Genomic DNA, 12,071 nt, shown 5'->3' on the forward strand with positions numbered 1-12,071 from the left:
CATTAACCTTGTATTCTGCCTTCAAATTCGATCTTCCAAAGTGTATCACTTCACACTTTTCTGGGTTGAACTCCATCTGCCACTTCTCAGCCCAGGTCTGCATGCTATCAATGTCCTGTTGTAATCTACAACAACCTTCTACACTATCCCCAACACCATCAACCTTCGTGTCATCAGCAAACTTATGAACCCACCCTTCCACGTCCTCATCCAAGTCATTTATAAAAATCACAAAGAGCAGGGGTCCCAGAACAGATCCCTGTCAAACACCACTGGTCACCAACCTCCAGGCAGAATACGCTCCATCTACCACCACCCTCTGTCTTCTATGGACGAGCCAATTCTGAATCCACACAGCCAAGTTTCCCTGGATCCCATGCCTCCTGACTTTCTGAATGAGCCTTCCATGAGGAACTTTATCAAACACCTTACTAAAATCCACATATACCACATCCACTGCTCTACCTTCATCAATGTACTTTGTCACATCTTCAAAGAATTCAGTCAGGCTCCTGAGGCATGACCTGCCCCTCACAAAGCCATGCTGACTGTCCCTAATCAGCCAATGCTTCTCCAAATGCCCATAAATCCTGTCTCTAAGAATCTTCTCCAGTAATTTGCCCACCACTAAAGTAGGACTCACTGGCCTGTAATTCCCAGGGTTATCGCTACTCCCTTTCTTGAACAAAGGAACAACATTTGCCGCCCTCCAATCATCTGGCACTACTCCTGTGGCCAGTGAGGATGCAAAGGTCATTGCCAAAGGCACAGCAATCTCTTCCCTCGCTTCCCGTAATAACCTTGCATATATCCCACATCAAGCCCCGGTGATTTATCTATCCTAATGTTTTCCAAAAGTTCCAGCACATCCTCTTTCCTCACATCGACATGCCCTAGTGTATCAGTCTGTTGTACGCCATCCTCACAAATGTCAAGGTCTCCCTCATTGGCGAATACTGAAGCAAAGTATTCATTAAGGACCTCCCCTACCTCTTCCAAATCCAGGCACATGTTTCCTCTTTTATCCCTGATCAGTCCTACCCTCACTCTAGTCATCCTCCTATTCTTCACTGTACCTTCACTATACCTGCTGCATTAGGCACTTTCTTGCATGGTTTCCAGACTTTCCACTAGGTTACATTTTTCTGGGTTTTGCAAATTAACCTTTTGATGTTTTTCCAAGATTTGTATTCCAGAAATTTTGAGAGTCATGGAGTTGTACAGCACAGAAATGGGCCCTTTGGCCCACCACCTCTCTGCAGACCTTTTTGCCCATCTACATTAATTCCATTTACCCAATTTAGGGCCATATTCTTCTATGCCTTGCCTGTTCAAGTGCCTGTCTAAATGTCTCTCAAAGGTAATGATTGTATCCAACTCCAGCACCATCTCCGGCAGCAAGTTCCAGATATCAACTACTCTCTGTGTAAAAAAACTTTCCCCTCAAATCCCCTTTAATACTCCTTCCTCCCACATTAAATTTAGGCCCTCTTGTTTTTGATACCTCTACCATGGGAAAAAGATTCTGACTATCTACCTATCTATGCTTCTTAGAAGTTTATATACCTCTATCAGATCACCTCTCAGCCTGGAAGGCTCAAGGAAAACATACCCAGCCTGTCCAATCTCTCCCCATAACTAACATCCCATCACTCAGATGGAATCCTTGTGAATCTCCTCTGCACTCTCTCCAGTGCAATCACATCCATCCCATAGTATGGCAACTAGAAATGCACACAGTGCTCCAATGCAGTCTAAACAGTGTCTTGTAAAGTTGTAACATAACATCCCAACTTTTACATTCCATGCCCCAACCGATGAAGGCAAGCATGCCATATGCTTTCTTCACCTCTCTATCTACTGTGTGGCAGCTTTCAGAAAACTATGGACTTAACACAAGAACATAAGAAATGGGAGCAGGAGTAGGCCATCCGACCCATCGAGCCTTCTCCACCGTTCAATAATATCATGGCTGATCTGGCCATGGACTCAGATCCACCTACCTACCTTTTCCCCATAACCCTTAATTCCCCTGCTATGCAAAAATCTATCTAACTGTATCTTAAATATATTTAATGAGGTAGCCTCTACTGCTTCCCTGGGTGGAGAATTCCACAGATTCACTACTCTCTGGGAAAAGCAGTTTCTCCTCATTTTCATCCTAATTCTATTCTCCTGGATCTTGAGGCTATGTCCCCTAGTTCTAGTGTCATCTACCAGTGGATAAAACTTTCCAGCCTCTATCTTATCTATCCCTTTCATAATTTTATACATTTCTATAAGATACCCTCTCATTCTTCTGAATTCCAGTGAGTATAGTCCCAGGCGACTCAATTTTTCCTCATAGGCTAACCCTCTCATCTCCGGAATCAACCTGGTGAACCTCTTCTGCATAGCCTCTAAAGCCAGTCTATCCTTCCTCAAGTAAGGAGACCCGAACTGCTCACAGTACCCCAGGTGCGGTCTCACCAGTACCCTGTACAGTCACAGCATAACCTCCCTGCTCTTAAATTCAATCCCTCTAGCAATGAAGGCCAACATTCCATTTGCCTTCTTGATAACCTGTTGCACCTGCAAACCAACCTGCTGCAATTCATGTGCATGAATCCGAATAAATGCTCATTGAACCCCAAGGTCCTCCCTCTTTTCATCAACATTCCTTAGCCCCCTACCATTTACTGTACATATCCCATCCCTTTTTGACTTCCCAAAGTGCATTACCTTGCACTTGTTGGGATTAAATTCCATCTGCCAACACTCAGCACAACCTTCCATCTGATTTATATCCTGCTGTAGTCTTAAATAACCTTCCTCGCTATCCACACCACCACCAATTTTTATGTCATCTTCAAACTTACTAATCATACCTCCATTTTTTATAATTCCGCAGTGTAGTTCTCTTTTTAAAAAAAACCTCTTTTTTACATATCAAAGCCCTGAACAATCATTGTAGGCATTATAAAGGTGGATGTACATTGGAGAGTCTGTACAACTTTTCCAAGTAATGAGTATCTTTAAGTTCAGGTGGATTACCCTACCATTAACTACCATCTGGGGCATTACCTTAGAAAACTCATTGTTCCTGGCCACCTGAGCAGAATTAAAGAGTTATAAGAAAAAATTTGGTAATTTTTTTGAAAGGCCAAAAGATTTGTTGTAGTGAGTTGGGCAGCCCTAGACATTTCCTTTATCAAAATCATCACTGATGCATGACTAGATCATACAGATGGTCTGTAGCGTCCAGAGTCACTTCAGATGCAAATGCTAAGAATTCCTAATGCTCACATTTGTTTATGTTTGAGGAAATATATTCTATAAGTGGATTGGCAATTCCAGTGAAAGCAAAAAGCCAAAATAACACCTCCGCAGTTTCTGCTCTGTTGACACCAAGTACAACATTGTTAGGCTACAGGTTAGAGAAATATGGTTTGCATTAGTGCTGTGCATTGGTGAGTAGGAGTATGATAGGTTGGAGAAATGTATTTTTTCTGTTGATGTTATAGTTTTCAAGCTATATGGAGGACAGCAATATTTAACTATGATAGAGCTGGCTCACTAGCCAGACTGGAAAGCTCCGTAACATAAATAGGGGTCAAGAGGTCAGAGAGGTTTCAATGTAGGCCAGAAAGCCTAGAATAGGAACAACTGGAGCCCAAAAAGAGATTGCTCGAATAACATAGCTTAGCGCCTCAGGTTTCAAGGAGTTATTACATACCCCAGCACAGCATCGTCTTTGGAGGGCACTTAAATAATAAAAGTTTAATGAAAAATTTCTACACGGCTGTTAAGATTGTAAGCTTTGGCTGTGTGTAAGACAATTATGGTTGCATGAAAACATGTCAAGATGAATTTTATCACACTCCTTTATTTTTACAGCACAGGCGTGCTTCGGAAGCCTCAATTTCTCCTCCCGGATCCAGCATTTCCGGATCTCCTAATCGAGTCATCTGTGTAAGTACCTTCCGCTGTCTGGAACTGCCACTGACTGTGCACAGAGGAAACTCATAAATATCTTAGGGAAATAGCAGTGGAATCTACTTAAGATCAGTTTTATAAAATTAAATCCTACTTTTCCAAACAGGCTCAATAGCAGAGTCTGAGGATGTCATCTCAACATCAACAACCACTCCTCACCTCCCCCAAAAGTCAGATCAACTTGCTCCATATACTGTATGTGCATCTAAGTGACGGTACTTTATAAGACTGGGCTCATCAGTAGGGAAAGGTTTGATTCCCAAAACAACTTAAATAAACCGACTTGGACACAACTTCTCAACTCTCTGTCATGCTTGCTAATATAACAGATGTAAGCTTCCTACCCTTCTCTCCTTCATTGCTGTCAACATGAGCTCTAACCTCTCTTCAAGCAGTTACTCCAGTCATTAATAGTCCAATTCTTTTCAGCAGACACAGAAGCTTTTGAAGGAAAATCAATTTAAGCTGTCACAAACTTCCCTGTGGCAAAACCAAGCTTTAAAAATAAACTCTAATTTGCAAAATGGGCTGCTAAGAGTTGTTAAATAAATGGGATCTTTCTGCCAGTCTGTACTTGCAGATTATTTGAAGACGTAGGTTTTATATCAACTCATTTAAAACAATATCTGCTCCCCTAAACCTTGTACAAATTATTTTGTATTTTTCATTGTTTCTCACAACATAGGAGGGGGCCATTTGGCCCATGGAGTCCATGCTTGCTCTCAGAGCATTCCCATCAGTTCCATGCCTTCATTTAACTCCCTGTAATCAATCATATGCCCGTCAGTTACCCCTCTCCCTGATTCTCCTTCCACCCAACCACACAGGGGATAATTTACAGTGGTCAATTACCTTATCAGCATATCTTTGGCACATGAGAGAAGACTGGAGCACCCTGGATAATGTTTAAATTCCTCATAAACAATATCCAAGGTCAGGATCAAACCTCAATCATTGGAGCTGTAAAATTCATTTGTAGGACAAGCAAAGTATATGCAAAGCATGGCCTGAAAGCTGGTCCTGAAGTCTGTGAGGCAGAATGGTTTGAAATATAAATCTTTCTCAGGAGTTCAAAGAACATTTGGAAAACAATGATGAGACCTGGAACATAAACTAATGCAATGTTCGTTCATTTTCCACATCCAGTTTTACTGTAAACAGCCCAATGGAAATCTGTCAACATCTGCTGGTGCAGCTTATTAACAAAGTGACCTTATAAACATTAAGAGGATCAAATTGCTTGTAACTTTCTGATGTTATCAAACACATTTCCTGAAACACCAGTCAGAAATCTAAGCGATGCAGTTGGGACGCGTATCCTGTGTTCTGAAGGAGGGAAAAAGGTCAATTTTGCAGGGCTATACCTTGGGCCCAAAAGATGCACAACCTCAATGCTGCTTCAGATGAGTTTCCAAGTGTCAATGACACGCAACTAAAACAAGTATTTAGGCTCTAAGTATGCTAATTAAAGGCCTAAACGGCCTTTTTAGTACCCATTCTGGAAATTTGTCGGTGGTGAGGTGAACAAAATAAGTGAAGGAATCAGTCTATGTGAAATCTATGCAGTGCACTATAATGCCTCAAGTTATCCATTGCTGTGCTCTTAAGGCCAACTCTTAGCCTCATAGCCACAGCAGTGATCTGTAGGTTTATGATCTTGTTGTTAGTGTGAAAGCAGTATTTACGGAGGTCTTTCCTTGACGCTGACGTTGAAGGGAGCTTCTGAGGAAAACTGCTCTCTCAGGAGTCTGTTACCCTATATGACATCTGTGACCAATTCCGTTAAAATATTATGGCGGAATGTCAAATGCAGTTTTATTATGTGGGATTTAAGTGTTTCTAAGATCACATTCTGCAATTTCACTAATTTACAATTACATAATTATCATTGCATTTCCCATGGTATAGAAAAGGTATCACAAGCTATAGGTAACTTTTCTTCAGAAGGGCTAATTACTCAGTGTACTAATTCCTTTGCTTAACAAGACTTCGTAATGTCTCTTTAACCTGTGGGAGTTAGTACACTGAGACATGGTCACCCTGACAAATTTCTTCATTCTCTCTGTTCTGTAATTAAAATCTAACACTCCTATCTTTGCATAAAGCAGTATTTAATATTTTCATTCTGTATGTTTCAGGAACTAATAACTTTAACTCAGGAATCAATAATTTGAAATGTTTCCTTTTGAATGTCTGTATCTTTGTAGCTAACAACTTCTTCTGATTCCTTCTCTTGTCCTCTTTCCACTATCCTCATCTCAGGCAAAGGTGGATAATGAAATACTTGACTATAGGGATCTGGCCGCTCTTCCCAAAGTTAAAACTATCTATGATGTTCAGCGTCCTGATCTGGTTTCCTATGAACAATATCAAAAATCTGCATCAGAAGACAGACTTGAAAGACACAGTTTCGGGGAGGTACTGTGCAAATACGCAATTTTTTTTCATATGAAATGGTCATTCCTTCCCACCATTTAAAGACCTTTTGATCTAAACATTACACAACCTAAGTGTATGACTTGCTCTCATTGTGTTCCCATTTACCTTGATGTGATGGGAAAAGTAGGAATGAATAATTCCTCCTCTGCATGCTCATGGCATTCTGCAGCACATCAGTTAAAAAAAATGACACCTGAATGCAAATCTGTACAATAGCTTGTAAATTTTAAAAACATCAATACTAATTTCACGTAAACATCATTATTCATTAAATCTATAAAGAGAATTGAATGTTCCGGCAGGTTGAATTTGAAGCATTTTTTAATCTACTTTTTATGTTTTGTCAAATTTATGAAGCATTGGTTAAGAGTTTTTTAACTATTCATATTTTCCTTAAGAATATCTAACATCCAAATGTAATATCGATTTGAGAATGCATCTAATGATGGGACACTGGATAAACTTTAGTGCAAATTAAACTTTTTTTAAAATTGCATTAAGCACTTGTAGTAATAGCTAAAAATTTCATGGAACTTCACAGAAAACTGGGATTACACTTCCAGGAGAGTTATAGCAGAAAAGTGGAAAAAGCTTCAAAGAAATTCCTTGAACTTCTTATATATTTACTTTTTTCTTTAAAATATTTCCAGCAGCAAAAAAACTTTTTAGACTTAAATTGTATATTAGTCAGTATACTCAGTATAATAAGTCAAAGACTCAATTGCACTTAAGTAAATGTATCTTAAACGAATGGTAATTGTGATTTCTACATCACTTTTAACCTACATTCATTCACCTGTCATATCATAACTGATTTTCTACCAAGAAAACATTCTTTATTTTTCAGTAACCTCTTGCATGACTTCTGCTACTTCAGCAATCTACTCATCCAAAGCAGATAATAACTATGTTTTGACTCTTTTGTGGTAGATGACTCTGATCTCATGATGAGTGAAGAAATTATGTAAAACAAATAATGTATTCAACAGCAATTAGCTATTGTACCAGGGAACAAAATAATTTAGTAATCCATCACCTAACACTCAGCTGTGAAATTTGCCTTTAAGGTAATGTCTGTAATATTTGGTTTGTTCATGCCCTAAGTGTCATCTTTTATTATTTTTCTGCTATAGTCTCTTGGAATGCTATCACCATACTCACAGGTAATTCCAATCTTTTTGTTTGTTATAAAGATGCAATGTATTTAGAGGCTTGTGAACAGATAAGAGAGATCAGTATTATTGGGCCAGATCAGCCTTGATCCTGCCCACCACTGTGCCACACTTGGCCTTTCTTCCTTCCCTCCCCGTCCTCAGTATTTTTCCCTTATCCACATTAACTTTTTGCAGCCTTGTCTGCCCAATCATCCTGGAAACCTGGAGAAACAAGAGACTACAGATGCTGAATTCTGGAGCAAAATAAAACAAACTGCTGGAGGAACTCAGCAAGCTAAGCAGCATCTGTGGAGACAAAGGGACAAGTCTTGATGCCGTGCCACAAGCTGAAACACTGACAATCCCTGTGCCCCCACAGATGCTGCTCAAATTCCTGGAAACCTGCCCACTGCAGCCACCCCGTTCAGTAGAACATGCCACAAATACAACCAGATCTCAGACGTCAGATTCTGACACCCCACCCAACTTTGAGAGCTCGTTGCTCTCAAAGTCCTTTGAAGAGTTTCAAGTGTCTATGATACTGAGAAACCCCAAAAAACAAATCAGGTAGAAAACAAATTACATAAAAACAATTTTATTTAAGTCAAATAAAATTTAAAAAAAAGAATACATTTAAATACGATTACTTGGCATGAAATTAATTAAAAGCATGAAGATAAAGTGGAAAAAAAACTTACCCACACTTATCTTTAAATCAAGGTCAAGTAAATGAGGTTGTGGTACAGATGTCCAGCATCACTGGCAACACAGAAACAGGCCCTTCAGCCCAACTCATCCATGCTAACCAAGATGCTGATCTGAGCTAGTCCCATTTGCCTGCGTTTGGTCCAAATCCCTCTAAATCTTTTCCAACCATGTACCTGTCTAACTGTCTTTTAAACATTGTAATTGTACCTGCCTCAACAATTTCATCTGGCAGTTCACTCTATTTATCCACCACCCTCTATGTGAAAATGTTTCTCCTCAGGTCCCTATTATATCATTCCCCTTTCAGCTTAAATCTTTGTCCTTTAGTTTTAAACTCCCAATCTTGAGTGTGAAGTGCACCTGTCCCCTGGGCTCAGAGTGTTTGTGCTCCACCCCTGGACTTGGTGCTGAGTTCAGCACTGGAGCAACATGTCAGAAGTGCTGGCACCAGACCTCCAGCTCGTCTCTGATGTTTGTGCTTTAATACACAGTCGTGGAGGTTAGAGGCAGATTGACCCAGGAAGAAGGTTTTGCTGGTGTTTCTCCACTGAACCACTGGTAAAAGACCAGTACAATGCAGGCCAATCTGGTTTTCTCATCAAAAGGATAACAGTCTCAGAAAATTCTTAACAAATCATCTGTGACAATGTCCCATAGAGAATATTGGTTAGCGAAGAGTAATCATTGCTTCAGACTATCCATCTAAAACTATAAAAGAGCTTTTTGCTCTCTTCAGTGCACTAAGAGCCTGAAAATAGGATCTACCGTCAGCTGCTGTCTTCTTGTCTAAAACGTTTCAAAGCAAAATGGATAAAATGAACATCCAACGAAAGAGGCAGAAGGCTAGTTTAATACGTAATTGGGGTCTTGCACTTATTGTAGAGAAACTCACTTGGTGTGGAGAGGCCCAACCTTTAATAAGTGGTGCCTCAATGTCACACTCATTTTAATTCTGAATCAAAAAAAATCAGTCAGTTTCTCCAGGTGCCTGAATAATTACTTTACTCCAAGCAAAGGTAATTGGATGCACACAACACAAGAAAATAGGTGCAGGAAAAGGCCACTCTGCCCCTCAGGATTGCTCTGCCATTCAATCCCATCAGGGCTGATCTACACTGGTCTCAATTCCTCTTCTGTGCCAGTTCCCCATAGCCCTCAATTCCTCGATCTTTCAAATACTTATCTATCTCCACCTTAAATATATCTAATGATCTGACCACCACCACCCTCAGGGGCAGAGAATTCCAGAGATTCACAACTCTCTGAGAGAAGAAATTTCTGCACTCCTCACTGTTTTAAATCACTGACCCCTAATTTTGCAGCTATGTCTCTTTGTTCAGGACTCTCCTACACAGGAAAAATCTCAATCTCTACCCTGTGAAGCCCCCTTGGAATCTTATATGTTTGAATAAGGTCACCCCTCATTCCTCTAAATTCGAGAAAATCCAAACCTAGAATACTGGATTTCAATGGAGAAAATTGATCAATTGAAAACTAATTTGTTGAAATATTCCAGGCTCCAAAATGGAATCATCTTAAACATGGTTCACTAAATCCTCAACTGCAATGCCTCTGTCTCTCAACTTACTATTTTCCCTTCTACTCTCTGTAATGGCACAACACTTGAAAGATAGTATGAAAGGGCCATTTAGTAGCACTACTTAATTCTTAAGTGATGGGCCCACAAATAGTTTGTACAACAGCATGGCACACAGTGACAGATTAAGACACTGCCATGGGTGTCGAAGAATTTATAGCCTAAAGAATATTCAGGCATTGTCAATGCTCCATTAAGCGCTTGACAGTTCCACTTTTCACATCAAAGTATTAAAGAAGACAATGGAGTGTTTTACTTGCTACTGACAGTTTTTCAGCTAAAACATTCTCTAAAATTGTTTAGTGTCCAAACAAGACTCATTAAATACCTTCGAGCCTCAACGTTGGATAAATGTAAGGTTGCAGTCTCATTTTATAAAGGAATTAGGTGCTGATTTTATCCAATGTTGAATCTTCAGGTCCAGTACCTCAGCTGGAGAAATAGTTCAGAACACTTGCAATTACCCCAACATCTGGCAGCCTTTCAATCACTTTTCAGATAATGAACTGCAAACTGGGAATTACACCTATTTCATCCAGCAATACAACAGCACTGGAGGGATCCTGCTGTGCCTTTTAGCAAAGAGAAATGCATTCTGACCAGCAGGATGAAACATTATGGCACATTTTGCAAAGCAGATGGAAGCAGTAATATTTTGCTTTCTCAAGAGCCTCACTGATCAATCGATGTTTTTGATGGAAGACAAAATGGATTGATAAACCCATAGACAGCAGCTATTTTTCCAACATTTGTAATATTTAATCACCCTCATCCCTGTCTCTCTGTGCCCCCAAGTATATTTTACATGATTTGAATTATGAAATGTATAATATAATTCTAATCCATAAATTACAATATATGATTGCATTTTAATTTGCTATAAAGCAAAGCTGTAGCTTTCAGGACAACATACAGTATATTTGAAATGCTATGATAACTTTATTATTAAGAATTTCATGAATCATAGAATCATTACAAGATAGAAGATGATACAGCCCATTAAGTCTGTGCAGGCTATTGTTAGCTCAATCCTGTCAGTCCCATTCCTCCCTACATAGCACTGCACATTATTTTCCCTCAAATGCATATCCACTTCCCTTTTGAAAGCTCTGACTCTGTTTCTATCACCTTCATAGTCACCAAGTTTTGGATCACAATTGCTTTCATGGTTTATAAAAGAAAATTCCCTTACATCTCCCCTGAATCTTTTGCCCAGGGCTTCATGTCTATGCCTCTTGGTCCTTGAACCATCCACTAATGGAAACGGTATCTCTATATTTACCCAATCTAAACCCCTCAGGATTTTGAACACCTATTGGTATTGGTATTGGTTTATTATTGTCACTTGTACCGAGATACAGTGAAAAACTTGTCTTACAAACCAATCTTACAGGTCAATTCATTACACAGTGCAGTTACATCAAGTTAGTACAGAGTGCATTGATGTAGTACAGGTAAAAAAAAACAACAGTACAGAGTAAAGTGTCACAGCTACAGAGAAAGTGCAGTGCAATAAGGTTCAATGTCACAGCAAGGTAGATCGTGAGGTCATAGTCCATCTCATTGTATAAGGGAACTGTTCAATAGTCTTATCACAGTGGGGTAGAAGCTGTCCTTAAGTCTGGTGGTACGTGCCCTCAGGCTCCTGAGGAGAGAAGAGAGAACGTCCTGGGTGGGTGGGGTCTTTGATTATGCTGGCTGCTACACCAAGACAACGAGAGGTAAAGACAGAAAGGTAAAGACCTCTATTTCAACTTCCTTTGTTATAAGGAGAACAATCCCACCTATTCCAATTGAAACTTATAGATGCACTCCCTCGTCTTTGAAATTATTCTAGTAAGTGTTTTCTACCCCTCCCTACAGTCCTTACAGAACTGGATGTAATACTCCAATTGTAGCCTTGCCAGTGTTTTATAGAGTTTGAACATAATCTCCTGATAATAAGAGTATGCTGCAGTATAATATCTAGGATACTCACTGTTTGGAGTACATTAAATATTATATTAGTCTCTGATCTAACAGAAAGCAATAAGTATTTGTACAAGGTAAGGATGGACACTCTAATTAGATCGGTGCAACATATTAGACTGATGGCATTCGGTACAATTAATGCACCTCTTATAATTCTTATATACCATCTGTAATCCATTTTGCCTTTGAACCTCACAATGTTCCTTAGCTGAGTGAACAGGCAGGGC

At 39.7% G+C, this 12,071-nt stretch overlaps 1 protein-coding gene across 6 annotated transcripts in view; it reads left to right on the forward strand.

Moving 5' to 3' along the window:
• Window positions 1-12,071, forward strand: part of ablim3 (actin binding LIM protein family, member 3) — a 211,988-nt gene that overhangs the window by 163,343 nt on the left and 36,574 nt on the right. For 4 of the 6 annotated variants that reach the window (XM_052013535.1, XM_052013537.1, XM_052013538.1 and 1 more), the window contains exons 9-11: window positions 3,877-3,951; window positions 6,238-6,393; window positions 7,548-7,577. In XM_052013535.1, coding sequence (XP_051869495.1) covers window positions 3,877-3,951; window positions 6,238-6,393; window positions 7,548-7,577 — 261 coding nt within the window. The remainder of the gene's footprint in view (window positions 1-3,876; window positions 3,952-6,237; window positions 6,394-7,547; window positions 7,578-12,071) is intronic. The other 2 variants (XM_052013539.1, XM_052013540.1) reach the window with 1 other exon arrangement.

Source organism: Pristis pectinata, chromosome 4 (genome assembly GCF_009764475.1).
Source record: "Pristis pectinata isolate sPriPec2 chromosome 4, sPriPec2.1.pri, whole genome shotgun sequence".
Lineage (NCBI taxonomy): Eukaryota > Metazoa > Chordata > Chondrichthyes > Rhinopristiformes > Pristidae > Pristis > Pristis pectinata.